General features: G+C 43.5%; 1 protein-coding gene across 4 annotated transcripts in view; it reads left to right on the top strand.

Annotated features, from left to right (window-relative positions):
- Positions 1–210: 210 nt before the first annotated feature.
- Positions 211–14,787, top strand: part of USP42 (ubiquitin specific peptidase 42) — a 42,089-nt gene continuing 27,512 nt past the window's right edge. Inside the window, exons 1-7 of one of the 4 annotated variants that reach the window (XM_075830248.1) lie at positions 211–396; positions 5,078–5,177; positions 7,090–7,299; positions 9,823–9,933; positions 10,422–10,524; positions 12,687–12,754; positions 13,608–13,678. In XM_075830248.1, the coding sequence (XP_075686363.1) occupies positions 385–396; positions 5,078–5,177; positions 7,090–7,299; positions 9,823–9,933; positions 10,422–10,524; positions 12,687–12,754; positions 13,608–13,678 (675 nt within the window). In that variant the 5' untranslated portion in view covers positions 211–384. Of the gene's footprint in view, positions 397–5,077; positions 5,298–7,089; positions 7,300–7,760; positions 8,024–9,822; positions 9,934–10,421; positions 10,525–12,686; positions 12,755–13,607; positions 13,679–14,787 lie in introns of those variants that run through there. The other 3 variants (XM_075830246.1, XM_075830249.1, XM_075830250.1) reach the window with 3 other exon arrangements.

The raw sequence follows: 14,787 nt of genomic DNA, 5'->3' as shown, positions 1-14,787 counted from the left end.
AACGCTATGTATGTGACCACCACGTCTACACTATCAGGCCCTGCTCCATTCTCCCGCCTGTTATAACAAACCCTCGCAATACAGGCCGATGGGAAATCACGTGGTTCTCTGAGGAAAGGGGCGAAGCCTGGTCACATGACTCTGACGTCACCTATGTTCCCTTACTGGATAGGCATTTACCGACGCCTTTGTTTTACACACAGGCGAATAGAAAGTGAACGGCTGTGATTGGCTTTCGAGCTGAAGCTCCGCCCGTTTCGAGTGTTCCGCCTCGTCTCCGTGGTTACCCTTATATAGGCGGTGTAGGAAGAACGTCATTGTTCAGACACTACCCCCGGCAGATAATGGAGGCGGCCGGGGACGTTCGGCGAATTTAATTCGGTTATGCCAACCAAGGTAACGTGGATACGGCGTCAGTGGGCGTGGTGTGCTGGCGCGTAGATAAGAGCGGGGCCGGAGCGTAGCGCAGAGCTGCTCTCCATGGTGTGGCCTGCGCCGGTTATGTAGGCCCTTCTGCGGCTCTGCCCATTGAACCGGCTTTTTGCTGGCAGTCAGGATGGCACGCCACAGCTGTCAGTTGCCCGCTGTGAATGGCGGTTGTAGCTTGGCTTACGTGATCGGGGCACATGGTGGGAATGGGGCTGCAGCACAGGCCAGCAGGAAGCGTGTGCCAATGATGGTATCCCTCGTAGCTCCACGCTAGTATTTGTGCCAATGACTGGTACAGTGGTTTGTGTTCTTTTGCATTTCTGGAATATTAATATTATAAAATAAAGCCCTGTCATCGGAGGTGTGAAAAAATACTGTCCATAAATAAGTGTATTCAGCATCCCTGCAGAGTAATGTCCTGTATAAGGGCTCGTGCACATGGCACACGGAAGAAGCCCAGGTCGCCAGCATAATTTTGCATGTATCACACTGACCCATCCGTTTCTATCGGGCCATGCGCTTCCGTGTTCTTTGTGGATTTGTTGCTCTGTAGATGATGGAACGCGTTTTGGCCGCCATTCATGTCTATGGGTCCACATAAATAATGGATAGGGCTCGGTGTTATTCGCTTTCCGTGTGCTGTCTGCGTTTTGCAGATATGTTGCTAGGAAACTCCTTGGCAATCCGAACACGTGACCTTCCTATGGGTGCGGACTGCAAAATATCGATCACACACGGAAGCAACATGGACATATGGAACGGTTGCAGAAGCAACATGGCGGCATTACGGACGCTGGGATCCAGCAATGGTAGTGTGGATTATACCTCAGATCGCAAAGGTTTTTTTTTTATGTGGGAGCGGTGTTGGAATCCGTGCCAAGAAATGGCAAAAATCACCCCCCGCCCCACACACACTGATTTCAATGGGAGGCATAGTTTTTTTTTTTTTTGGCCGGTCGTGTGTGGGGGGGGGGGGGGGGGTGCGGCGCGGCATGCTCGCTCTCCGAGTGGTTGCTGCCTCTGACCTCCCATTATAATCAATGGGAGGCAGAAAATACTTGTGGCGCTGTTGGGAGCGTTTTTTTGCCTCTGGGTTTTGCATTCGACGCAACGGCTTAAAAAAGAAAAAAGATATATTTTTATGTTGAAAGAAATGACCCAATTCCATTGGAGAAAATGCAGGTGAGCCTTTCAACTAGTTCATTTCCTCTGGCGGATCTGGATCTTTTTAGATCTTTCTCTTTCAAAATAAGTTTATTTAGGCCCCATTCACACGACCGTAGCTTTCATCCGGAAGAAATTTCAGACCCATTCATTCCTATTGGCCACGGACATCTGTCAATCTACAGAAAGTAGAAATGACCCTCAAAATATCGAACATGTCTTATTCTTGTCCGCAATTGCTGCAAGGACTCGCCCATAGAGTTGGATAGGCGCCTCCGCAACTGCGGACGGCTACGGATGTGTAGCTGTTGGATCCGTATTTAAGGACGATAAAAACTCTTACGGTCGTGTACAGGAGGCCTTAAACTGTATGGAGAAATAAAAATAAACGTTGGTAGGGTATGTAAAAACGTCAAATGCGTTTTTCGTGACACTTTAAATACAGACATGTTTACACAGGGATTTTTTTTATTTATTTTTTTGTCGAGCAGAAAAAAAAATCTGTCTTGGACTTTTCTTGCTGATATTTTTAATTTTTTTGAAAAAAACCCGCCAAAAGCTACATCAAGCCACGCTTGAAGGCATTTTTGTTTACATTCAGTGACTGAAAATCTGTACAGGTGGCTACTCAACGCTGAGGTTATTTTTTTGCAATTCTATTTAGTCAAGACATCCCCCATCAGCACAAATCTGTCTTTACTGAGGTGTATATGACTATTGTCGAAGATAAAACACGTTAGTCTGGAGTCCATCCTGTTTAGCTTCGAACCAGTTCACGTTACGTTTTTCACTTCTGTCTAAGGTCTACGTCAGGAGGAGTCCCAACGTTTGCCTCCGACAGAAGGCACCGACGTATCCCACTGTATAGATACACAGTAGGAATACGTCAGGAGGAATCCTTGGGCACAGCGCTACTCTAAAGGAAGCTCCTGACATCACTGTCCATATAGGGACAGTGATGTCAGGGGCTCTCAACTATGGAGTCCCCAGCTAGAGCATTGCAAGCCCTCTGGCTGGGGGGACTCCCGTCTTGGGAAAGCCCTTGACGTCACTGTTCATATATTGACAGTGTCGTTAGGAGCTTTGAAATGCAGGAATCCCCGGCCAGAGCGTCGTCAACGCTCTAGCTGGAGATTTTGCTCCGAGAGGGAGCCCCTAAAGACACTGTCCATACATGGCCAGTGATGTCAGGGGCTTCCCCAGGGCTGGAATCCCAAGGCCGAGCGCTACCTGAGGCTCTTACCGGGGATTCTGGCCCCAAAGTGTGTGTTTTTTTTTTTTTTTGTGGTCTAATACTACGTTATTCCATCTTCCAAAAAAAAGTATGCCGACGTATACCAGCCTGACGGAGGCCGAAAGAACACTCTTTTGGACGCAGTCAGGCTAATGGAGCCCTGTGGATACGTTTAGCGTGTCCGTAGGAAGCTTTCACAACGTGCACGCTAACCTTCGGGCCAAAACATGATGTGAACTTGGCTTTGGAGGATGACTCGCAGGATTTGCAAATATTTATGTAACCAGTATGGGGGCAACCCAGACATCTAGAGACAATTGGACTACCATATACATTAGATTGGATTTCAACATGCTGATCGGTTGTCCTCCTGGAGATACAGTGAAGGAAATAAGTATTTGATCCCTTGCTGATTTTGTAAGTTTGCCCGCTGTCAAAGTCATGAACAGTCTAGAATTTTTAGGCTAGGTTAATTTTACCAGTGAGAGATTGATTTTCTGTTTTTTTTTATATATAATCTCAGTCAAAATGATATATATCATATTTATTTGCATTGTGCACAGAGAAATAAGTATTTGATCCCTTTGGCAAACAAGACTTAATACTTGGTGGCAAAACCCTTGTTGGCTAGCACAGCAGTCAGACGTTGTTTGTAGTTGATGATGAGGTTTGCACACATGTTAGATGGAATTTTGGCCCACTCCTCTTTGCAGATCATCTGTAAATCATTAAGATTTCGAGGCTGTCGTTTGGCAACTCGGCTCTTCAGCTCCCTCCATAAGTTTTCGATGGGATTAAGGTCTGGAGACTGGCTAGTCCACTCCATGACCTTAATGTGCTTCTATTTGAGCCACTCCTTTGTTGCCTTGGCTGTATGTTTCGGGTCATTGTCGTGCTGGAAGACCCAGCCACGAGCCATTTTTAATGTCCTGGTGGAGGGAAGGAGGTTGTCACTCAGGATTTGACGTTACATGGCTCCATCCATTCTCCCATTGATGCGGTGAAGTAGTCCTGTGCCCTTAGCAGAAAAACACCCCCAAAACATAATGTTTCCACCTCCATGCTTGACAGTGGGGACGGTGTTCTTTGGGTCATAGGCAGCATTTCTCTTCCTCCAAACACGGCGAGTAGAGTTAATGCCAAAGAGCTCAATTTTAGTCTCATCTGACCACAGCACCTTCTCCCAATCACTCTCAGAATCATCCAGATGTTCATTTGCAAACTTCAGACGGGCCTGTACATGTGCCTTCTTGAGCAGGGGGACCTTGCAGGCACTGCAGGATTTTAATCCATTACGGCGTAATGTGTTACCAATGGTTTTCTTGGTGACTGTGGTCCCAGCTGCCTTGATCATTAACAAGTTCCCCCCGTGTAGTTTTCGGCTGAGCTCTCACCTTCCTCAGGATCAAGGATACCCCACGAGGTGAGATTTTGCATGGAGCCCCAGATCGATGTCGATTGACAGTCATTTTGTATGTCTTCCATTTTCTTACTATTGCACCAACAGTTGCCTCCTTCTCACCCAGCGTCTTACTTATGGTTTTGTAGCCCATTCCAGCCTTGTGCAGGTCTATGATCTTGTCCCTGACATCCTTAGAAAGCTCTTTGGTCTTGCCCATGTTGTAGAGGTTAGAGTCAGACTGATTCATTGAGTCTGTGGACAGGAGTCTTTTATACAGGTGACCATGTAAGACAGCTGTCTTTAATGCAGGCACCAAGTTGATTTGGAGCGTGTAATTGGTCTGGAGGAGGCGGAACTCTTAATGGTTGGTAGGGGATCAAATACTTATTTCTCTGTGCACAATGCAAATAAATATATATAATTTTGACTATGTGATTTTTCTTTTTTTTTTTTTTATATAATCTATCTCTCACTGGTAAAATTAACCTAGCCTAAAAATTCTAGACTGTTCATGTCTTTGACAGTGGGCAAACTTACAAAAATCAGCAAGGGATCAAATACTTATTTCCTTCACTGTACGTTACCAGAGGTGTCTGCCTGCAGTAAAGATGCTGCTTGGGCAATGCCAGCTTGTATGTTTGAGGGGAGGGGGTTACGGCCATCATATATATATATATATATTATAGTGTGTATGGGCATCTAAAATTGTCTACTGAAGGAAGCATGTATGTGGAATATATGGTCTAGGATTTTGTCTAAGACCTCTGTTTGTTGTCCGTTCCATCAAATATCTTTATTTCTGTATTTCCTGACCTCTTATATTTTATTTTTCTATATGTTTTTTGCAGTGTCAAATCATGACCATAATAGATAAAGTGTCTTCAGTGACTACAGCATGCCGGAATCAGCTTTACAAGCCCATGGCACCATCTGGAGACAAGGACACAGGTTCGCCAATTTGGGGCATAGTATCATCCCCAGCTAAAATCTCTCTTGGACCAGTACCTGGTGCTGCCGTCTATTCATATGTTCCTGAAAAGCCTGTGCCTTCAGAGCCGAATGATCCACGTAAGACCTGGCTCATGTTATTTCATGCTTTTAAAGAAGTAATGGCCAATCAATTTCTTCAACCCTTCTCACTGCTTGTAACCGTGCTATAAAGCTCTTTGGTACTGAGGTGGTACCATATTAATTCGTCATGCCCTCTATACGTCCAAATTTGCTATGGAATAGAATATCATGTACCTTAGGTGGTTTGGAATGAATTACAGCATTAATACAATATGATGGAGCATTTTAGGCATTACTATTTCTTTAAAGGCCAACAAATAAGATGTATTTTTTTTTGTATATGTGAATATTTGTTTTTTCTCGAATATACTTACAGAAGCCTAGTTGTTTAAGAAAGCGCTGTCAAAAATATTACTTCTGTCTTAGGGGGTCTTTTTACTCCAGTGATTCTCAACCTGCAGACTCCGGGTGCGCAGAGTGCTATTAAAAAATAAATCTAAGGCCAGATTCACACGATCGTGTCTGTTTTTCGTCCGCAAAAAGTACACCGTTTTCCGGCATCCGTTTTTTATGTCAGCGTTGGTGCACATTTTTTTTGTTTTTTTTTTTTAGCAACGGATGCATGAATCACGGACAGCACACGGAAGACGTCTGTGTGCTCTCCTTTGTTTTCACGCACCCATTGATTCGCAAAAACGCACCAAAATATGACATGCAGTGAGTTTCACGCAACGGAAACGTGCTGCGTGAAAAATCACACGTCTGAATAGCCCCATTGCGTTGCATAAGTCCGTGCGCTGCCATTGGTTTTCACGCACATTACACGGACGTATACAATCGTCTGAGTAAGATCGCGCCAGCGTCCATCAATGTTACATTGCTGACTGCTAGGGCACTGACGTGTGCCAACGTGCTAGCTCTTCTGTGTGCCACATCCTGCCCCTTTCATAGATCTGTCCAGAAAAACGGGCATAGTCTGATCTGAGGTCTGTCATTATTAGGGGTTCTGGCCTGGGATCTGTATACAGGGGATTATAAAAAACCTGCTGTTTTTCTTTGAATAACAGAACTATGCCTGTCTATAGGTTGCACAACTCTTATTAAACTTGCGTATTTGACTGTGTGTGTGCCACTGAGCGACCTCTACGCCAACCACAAGCTGGTATAGATTTCTGCGATCATTTACGCCAGTTTCTGGCTTAAATTATTGTAAATGTGTTGGGCCGCAGGTGGCCTTGCCTCTTCAGCTAAGCTTCAACCAGAAGAAAAGTTGTTAAATCCCCCCCCCCCCCCCATGTGTTAGTGGCTCTTAATAAAGGTTGGATATCTCTTCTCTACAGGATATCATTGCCTGCTGGTTTATTGGAGAGCAACTTTGCAGAATTTTAAATGTAATCCCTTTAAGAAATAGCACTTCTAAGCATGTTTTATATCTATAGTTTGTCATCAAGTGTGTTTTCCTCCTGTATGTACTTTTCCCCCAAATTTTACTTTATTGACATGTCACAAAATTCCGAATCATCAGGGACTCTGCAGACGGGGCTCCCAGTGATTCTGAGAACCAGCAGCTCTCGGCCCTGAACTGGTCCCTGGTTTGAGTGGTGATCCTAGATTCATGGCTATGAATAGGAGTTAATGAAACCTGCGCTTTAAAGTAAATTTTCGCAAAACCCCCTTTAAGGTACTAAGGTGCAGTGTTGATCTGCTTTGTATGATGTTACTTACTTGCCACTGTACTTTTTCTCATTGTGTCTGACATTTACGTTTAGACACAGAAGGCAGACTGTATTTTGTATGAGATTACCTTTTTGGACTGAGCATTATTAACATCGCCATCTTTATCTTCCAGCATCGGCCGTTCCTGGAGATGCCATAAATCCACCGCAAAAGATCCTTTTCCCGGCAGAGAAACTGAGACTGAAATGGCAACGGATACAAAAGGTTGGAGCTGGTCTCCAAAACCTTGGCAATACTTGCTTTGTGAACTCTGTTCTGCAGTGTTTAACTTACACTGCACCTCTTGCGAACTACATGCTCACTCGAGAGCACTCAAAGACTTGTGAGTATGACTTTTTGTATATTTTTGCCTTTGCTCAGCTGGTTAGTGAGGTCTTGAGTGCGCAACCTCCCCCTGATCAGCTTTGATTGCTGCAAGACCACTCTTGGCATGTTAGTACCTTGACCAATGGCATGCTGGGTGTTGTAGTGCAGTAACGGTCAGCGATCAGATAGTCGCTTTGCTCCCGTTTTGAGGTTGTGACATGAGAATTAGGAAATAATAGTATGGGATATGGTGTCCTACAGGCACATCTCCTACCAAAATGTAATTTTATTTACTCATTCACTAGCCCTATATATATATATATATATATATATATAGTCGAAATATACCCCAGTGGGAAGCAAAATACTTTTACCTGGCTGAAAGCCTGCAGCAAGGGAAATTGGAGGAAAGTGGGTCGCTTTTTTTTTTCCAATTCAATTTCTACTCTGATCTCCCGTTTCCTTTAATGTTTCTAGCTGTAAGTTCTTGATGCTAAGCAGCACTGGCTTCAAGCAAGATTGCAACCTATTGCTAAACTTGTCCACTATAATCCTTGCCAGTTTCAGCAAACTTGCCCCGCTGTGCTGCGACACTTAAGTCCTTCCTTGAGCAAAGGCTCAGGAGAGCAAATGCTCACGTTATCTTGCTCTTCAACACCTACAAGCTATTTTGGAGTTTTTTGGCCCTGGACTCAAGGAGCAGCCCAGGATTTGGATGATACAGCCACCATTTTGGGCAGGTATATATTTTCTGCACATCAATGTCCAACAACTACCACCTCAAATAATCTACATTGGTTTGTTTCTATACCAAACGTTCTTATGGTGGAACTGTTCAAATTGAGTAACACCCCCCACCCCAACCCCCGCCCAATTCCTACGTCTGTAGCCCACCCGTTCTCTTTACATAAGAGAATTGTCATCCTGCTGTATAATGGACTTCTAGAGTTGAGTAAATTGTGCATATTAATTACAAAAAAAAGCCCAATTCTTGAGATAAAATACAGGTATGGGATCTATTATTCTGAATGCTTGGGTTTTTTCCGTACTGTACGGCACTCTTCCCATATATGTATTTTTTTAAGAACTTTTCCTGGTACTACTCGTCTTGCACTTTTTTTCAGCCTTTTGGTTTTCTGAGTAATCTGTACAGCTATCCTTGGCTAAGAGACCCCATACCTGTATACCGCCATGATTCTTTGCGTTTATAGCCATTGATAACACAGCAGCTTTTCCGGTCAACCCGGCTGTTCAGCGGACCAGGTTCTTGTGCGCTTTCCAGAGGGAGTTTATAAAATAGAATAGAATATAACTTTAAGACTTTATTTTACTAGTCCTCTGTACTCCACGTAATCATTGATCAATTGTTTACTAGCCGTCATCCCTGGAAAATGCAGCCAAGGAAGGGAGGGTAGAGAGCCATAATGAATTGTCAAATGTCAGGTTGAGCTGTTTATGGGTGTAGACTAACTGCACCTCCTATCTCTTAGCACCTACTCTTGCAAAACCGGATTGTATCACTGTAGGCTTGGAACATCGTCACTTAAATTCCTAAGGTATTCTCTACAATGTGTTCCCACTTAGCGGACCCGTCAGCTCTCCTCACATGTCTGTTTTAGTTAATACTGCTATTCCCCATAAAATCACAATTCTGTGAGCATCTATTCTTACAACTTTGCATTGTGCTGTTCCTCTGTTGTTCCTGTTTGACATGTGTGAATATATCGACCACTAGGTGTCACCCTTCCCCTGGTCAATGGAACGTGTCTCCACAATCTCACGCTGACTATCCCACGCTGTGTATGGGCACACGATATTGACAAGTGAAATGGTAACAACCAGTTGTCCATTTATTCCTACATTTCCTAAAGCAATAACAGAGGAAATGCACAATGCAGAGGTCTAAGAAAAAGTGCCCTAGAACTGTTGCAACGTGTTTAATAAAACCGACTTCCTAACCATTCTAGGGCGCCTTTTCTTGGATCTCTGCATTGTGCCCTTCCTCTGTTATTGCTTCGGGAAATGTACACCTGGTTGTTGCCATTTCACATGTCAATAGTGTGTGCCCGTACATAGCGTGAGATTGTAGAGACACGTTCCATTGACCAGGGGAAGGGTCACACCTAGTTCTCAATATATTCATACATTTCCAACCGGATTAACAGGAACAGCACATGCAAAGTTCTAAGAATAGATGCTGATAATTAGATTTTTTTTTCTGGGCACTCTTTACTCAAACAGACTTGTGAGGAGCGCTGCCAGGTCCTCTATAAACAAGACTCTCGTCACGATCATTGTATACTGTAAGCAGACCATTCCATAATGTAGTGTTAACCACCAGGTCAGATAGGGTGAGGTGCTTAGCTGATGTAGGAGTAGTCCAAGAAGCCTGGCAGCCAGAACATCCGGAGAGCTGCAGGTCATGGACTCTTGACATTCCCCAGTGTGATCATTACAGTACATAGTAGGTTACATGTAACGTCCATTTCTATTCAGATGCTTATGGTTTGTTTTTTTTGTTCCGTTTATTTGCTTTCAGGTCGTGAACAAGATTTCTGTATGATGTGTGTGATGCAGTCTCACGTAGCTCAGGCCCTCACCAACTCCGGAGGAGTCATCAAGCCCACTAGTGTTATCAATGATCTTAGACGTAAGTTCTTATCCAATGTCCTTTGAAAACAAAATCTCGATGTCCGTTCCGGCGATTTGAACTGAACTTAAAGCACCGTAGCGATCATAGGCCTCGCACTGTCTAATATATAAATGTTTTACCCCTATGAGTCGTTTTTACCAGGATGGTTCAGAGGAGGAAAGAATGGTAAACAATGTAAATCTTAAAAACTCTGCCATGCACATGGGACGGAGCAGTAGAGTAGACTGGACAAGAGGCCCGATAAATTATGTATTTTGGACAGTGAGTATGTAAAGTGCTCACTCTATTGCTGCTGTATAAAATCATGAAGTATAGGCTCTATAAATAGTTGGATAACCAAAATGTGGTCGTGCCCTGCCTGAAAACTAAAGTGTGTGTAGTCCAAACCATGCCTGCCTCCCATAGTTCAGTTCTTGTTCCTTAGTGAGACCAATGCAGTTAGCTTTATTTATTTTTTTTATAAAATTTGGATTCATTTGTTTTAGGTATTGCAAAGCACTTTCGTTATGGAAGCCAAGAAGATGCTCATGAATTTCTTCGATATACAGTAGAGGAAATGCAAAAATCCTGTCTCAGAGGTTGCTCTAGGTAAGTGACCTTTGTTATTAACCATGTATTTCTATGGTCCAGACTGATATCTCGCATTTGACTTAAAAATAAAATGGCATGCTGTTTCCGTAACTCCTGTAGTGGTGAATGGCAGTGACGGAAGCCGCGCAGCATGCGAGCTACGCTGCTTCCGTAATTACCATTCAGTTCTATGGGACTTTCAGAGACGGCGTAGTTCAGCGAGCTACTCTGTTTTCGTATTTCCCGACCATATAACCTTTTTCATGGTCGGAATTCACCTGGTTCAGCCGCAACCGAGTGGCAGAACGGGGTTTAGGGGGCCCTGCTCTGGAGATAGGTGGGACTCGCACCTATCTGACATTTATGACATCCTGCGGATAGGTCATAAATGTCCCTCATGGGGAAAACCCCCTTTACATCCACCCTGCCGTGTACTTATTATATTTGGACACTGGTTTGTGCTTGTCTGATGATGCCCCCCTTTCCCTCCCTGCCACGGTGTTGCTGCGGTATGAATTGTGCTTAGCACATATACATCTTTGCGATTCCCTGTACTTGACTGCCAGCAATTCCTCAGATGCATAAGGAGTCCCCCACTAATTGCTGCAGAAAACCAATTCGGTTTTTTTGCGTGGTTCCTCATGCCCCGGTCCTCGCAGCATGCAAATGTCTAAACAGGGGCACACTGGAATAAAAATTGTCGCAGTACAGGAGGTGGTGCCCCTTGTTAAGCAGAGGCTGCATTATCTCCCACACGATTTTACTGCTGGTGGAAAGATCAGGGGGGCATCCAGGAACCATTGATGAGCGGTTCATGAATTCTGAAGGCGGTGGTATATCCTGACCCGCTTTGGCACAATTTATAAAGCCTAATGCCATATCTTGCCCTTTTGGAGGGTAGATATTGGCGAAAGTTGAGAAGGGATTTGTCCACGCTTATGTTCTACTCTGGGGTGTTAAGTTGCAGAAATAAATTATTTAGGCAATTTGTCAGTGGTCTTAATTTGAACAACCGGTCAATGTTTGCATCGGTACTTGGGGGAGGGGGAGCCTGTGCTTTGTCACTGAAGTTGAGGAACCTCATTATTGCTTCATAACGAGAGCTGGACATTACTGCAGAATGCACTGAAGTGGCTTGGGCGGGTCTTGTTGACCAGTACGATCTTATGGAGGGCTTTTTTTACAATACCCATATTTAGATTGAGCCCCGATATATTTTTTTTATTTTAATTCTGACATTGGTGGGCGTCCAATCTCTGGCATGTGTGGTTAAAGGTTTCTGCCTTATATACTGAGTGCCATATAAATTGGTTGGGTGGACGATTACATTTAGGAGTTCATCAGTAATCAATAAACTGAAGTAATCCATTTGGGTAAAATTTGCATTGTCCACGGTTATCCCAGGAGTATCAGTAAATGTGTGGATTCCAGGCCCAAAAGATGGACCAGGTGCCCATACGAGAGCCTGAGATTTCTCTCTACTTCTCCTCACACTCAATGTGTGAGAAGAAAAGAGGCAGGAGATTCGCTGCCATAAGTTTCAAAACAAAAAGAAATGTGATCGGTTCTCACAGCGATCGCATGATCAGGGACCAACAGATTAGTCCCTGATACTGTGCCCAGGGCTGTTGGCAACAGCCAGGGCACAGGGCTGTGTACATGCAATCGCACGTTCACACTCTGACGTGCCGCCAGTGCCATGGCCTAATATGTTGCCTGTCAGTATTTCTAAGCATAATTGCCTGTCAATGCTGCATTCTATCTATTTCAAAGCATTATCACTGCTGCAGGAGTCCTGGGAATGACGGAAACGTCGGATTAAACGGCTATTTTGATCATTCCCATAGACTTTGAATGGCGTAGCAGCGTGCGTGCTCGACCACCGCTCCATTCAATGTCCTCCTCACTGCAGTCAATCAGTGATGAGGAGCGGAGTTCAGGACCCCCCATTCTCACGACCAGCAATAAGAGAATTGGATAGGTGATAATTTATGACTGTCCAAAACACGTGCAGTATTAAGGGGTTAACCTATTGACTATTTGTAGCCATTGTTGTCGCTACCTTTTGTATTAAATGGAAAAGTGTTCCTTCGGTTCCAGCTTACGTTTTCTGTGGAAACTATGTACACGACTGTAAGTTTCTAACCCTAAGCTTTGCATGTGTGTTTTTTTTGTTTCAGCGCTGACAGACGTACACAAACAACAACTTTTACACATCAAATATTTGGTGGCTGTCTACGTTCGCGAGGTAAGATGTGGTATGCCAAGCGTTGATCTTCATGCAACCCATTGCAACCTTTAGTCTACTTGTAAAGTAAAAAAAAAAAAATTATCTAAAGGGGAAATTATTTAATTATACATTTTAAATATATATATATATATATATATTACTGTCAAACCTTTTTTTCAAATGGCAAAAGGGGTGTACACTGAGCAAGGTGGGCCACATTAATACAAAAAAATATGGTCTCTTTGGTTGGGTACACCGGGATTGGCATCTGCCTGATCAGATAACACCACACCGTGCACTGTAAAATGTTTATACCCCGTCTATGGACTGTACTTGCTGTGTATTTTTATTGTAACCTCCTCTCTACTGGTCTATTCCTCTGGCTGAGGCCCCATGCACACGACGGTAGAATTTGTCCGTAATTACGGACCCATTCACTATTATTGCCAACTGACCCCTTCCTGTATATTTACGGGAAGGTGTCCAGGCTGTAGAAAACCTCCACAAAAGGTGGGGCACGTCCTAGTCTTTATTTTACAGACCGTGCTCCCATACTTTAGAATGGCAGCACGACCCACAAACGCAGGTGGCTGTCCGCAGCCGGCTGTGCCCGTAAACACGGACTGTGATTACGGTCATGTGCAGGGGGTTTAAGAATATAATTTGCCAATCCCATGTTTACGCTGATGTATATGATCCTCATTGGACAAAGGACTATTTAGCAGCACCATTCTGGGGGTGGGGGGTGTTCTTTGGGTCTCTTGGCTTGTTGCGTAACTGAAAATGTAATAAATTTGCCCAATTAAAAAAATATAAACCATTCCGTTCAAACCTTTATTTTTTTTTTTTTTTTTTTTTTTTTTTTTTGCAGTAAAATGTCTCCACTGTAAATCGGTTTCTGACACCTATGACGAATATCTTGATATCCCTCTGGAGATAAAGGTGAAATATAAATATCCTTTGTTAATGCTTGCATGATTTAAGGGGTTGTCCACATTAGACATTCCCTTTTTTATACAATGGTCCTTTTGGCAGTCAGATGATTATAGGTTATAGGTAATCTGTGGGGGAACCTGGTGGTGGCGCAGCAGGGAATTTAAAGTATCCCACAGTTGCCATTGAATTCAAAGGACTTTTTTTTTTCTTTCTTTTTTTAAATTCTCAGACAAAGCAGATCCTTTGGTGTGAAACACACTTTGCAGCCCTTCTGTCTAATAAATAAGCATTCTGAATGAAGAATGTCTACTAGAGTTTTAAGTATCCTTAGGGTGTATTCACACCATGTGGTTTTGCTGTGTGGCTGAACACGACACCGAAAAAATGCATGCGTTTTTAGCGCAATTCGCACAAAAATCATGGCAAAACTGTAGTAAAAAGCCGAATACTATTCTTACTTTAGAAATACACTAGGTACTAGCTACTTTTCAAAGTTTGAATCCAGCACATGCATGCTTCTCTTTGTGTATGAATGGTCTTCAATGGTTTTCTAGTTGCTTTGTGCTTGATATTAGTCTGTTGGGTAGTGTCTCATGGTGTCCATCTCTCGGTCTGTGCTGGGTGGGAAGATTTAAGAAATTCTGGTAGAAGTCCTTCCGCTGTAGTCAAGAAAAAACGTTGCAGCAATCTGTGATCTCCAAAATCAGCTGTTGGGTACCGACTAGCCTTCTAAATGCCGTATGAAAAGTGAATGCCGTACTGGGGACGTAATCGCTGATAAAGGTGAAGTCCTGATTGGAGTGAGGCTTGGCTTCCTCTCAGGTGAAGTGCTGCCCAAAAAAGTCTTCAGAGGCGACGACGACTTATCCATTCACTAGTAATTAAGAGTTATGATAGAAAGGGACAAAACTATTGTAACTTCTGTCCTTGAGAATTTGTTGGTAATTGGTCTCCGGTTGTGTCCTTAAAGGGTTAAACAATCTATCTTGAACTTCAGGATGCAACCCCATTTTTCAAATCACTTTATGTGGTAATAATTTTGGAGTACTTATGTAAGTGATTCTGAGATTTTATGACCGTTTAATTTGGTAAAGTTTGGCCGATATGTTTTACAA

The sequence above is a fragment of the Rhinoderma darwinii genome, chromosome 6 (assembly GCF_050947455.1).
Source record: "Rhinoderma darwinii isolate aRhiDar2 chromosome 6, aRhiDar2.hap1, whole genome shotgun sequence".
Taxonomy (NCBI): Eukaryota; Metazoa; Chordata; class Amphibia; order Anura; family Rhinodermatidae; genus Rhinoderma; species Rhinoderma darwinii.
This window is presented reverse-complemented; position numbering and strand designations above follow the sequence as displayed.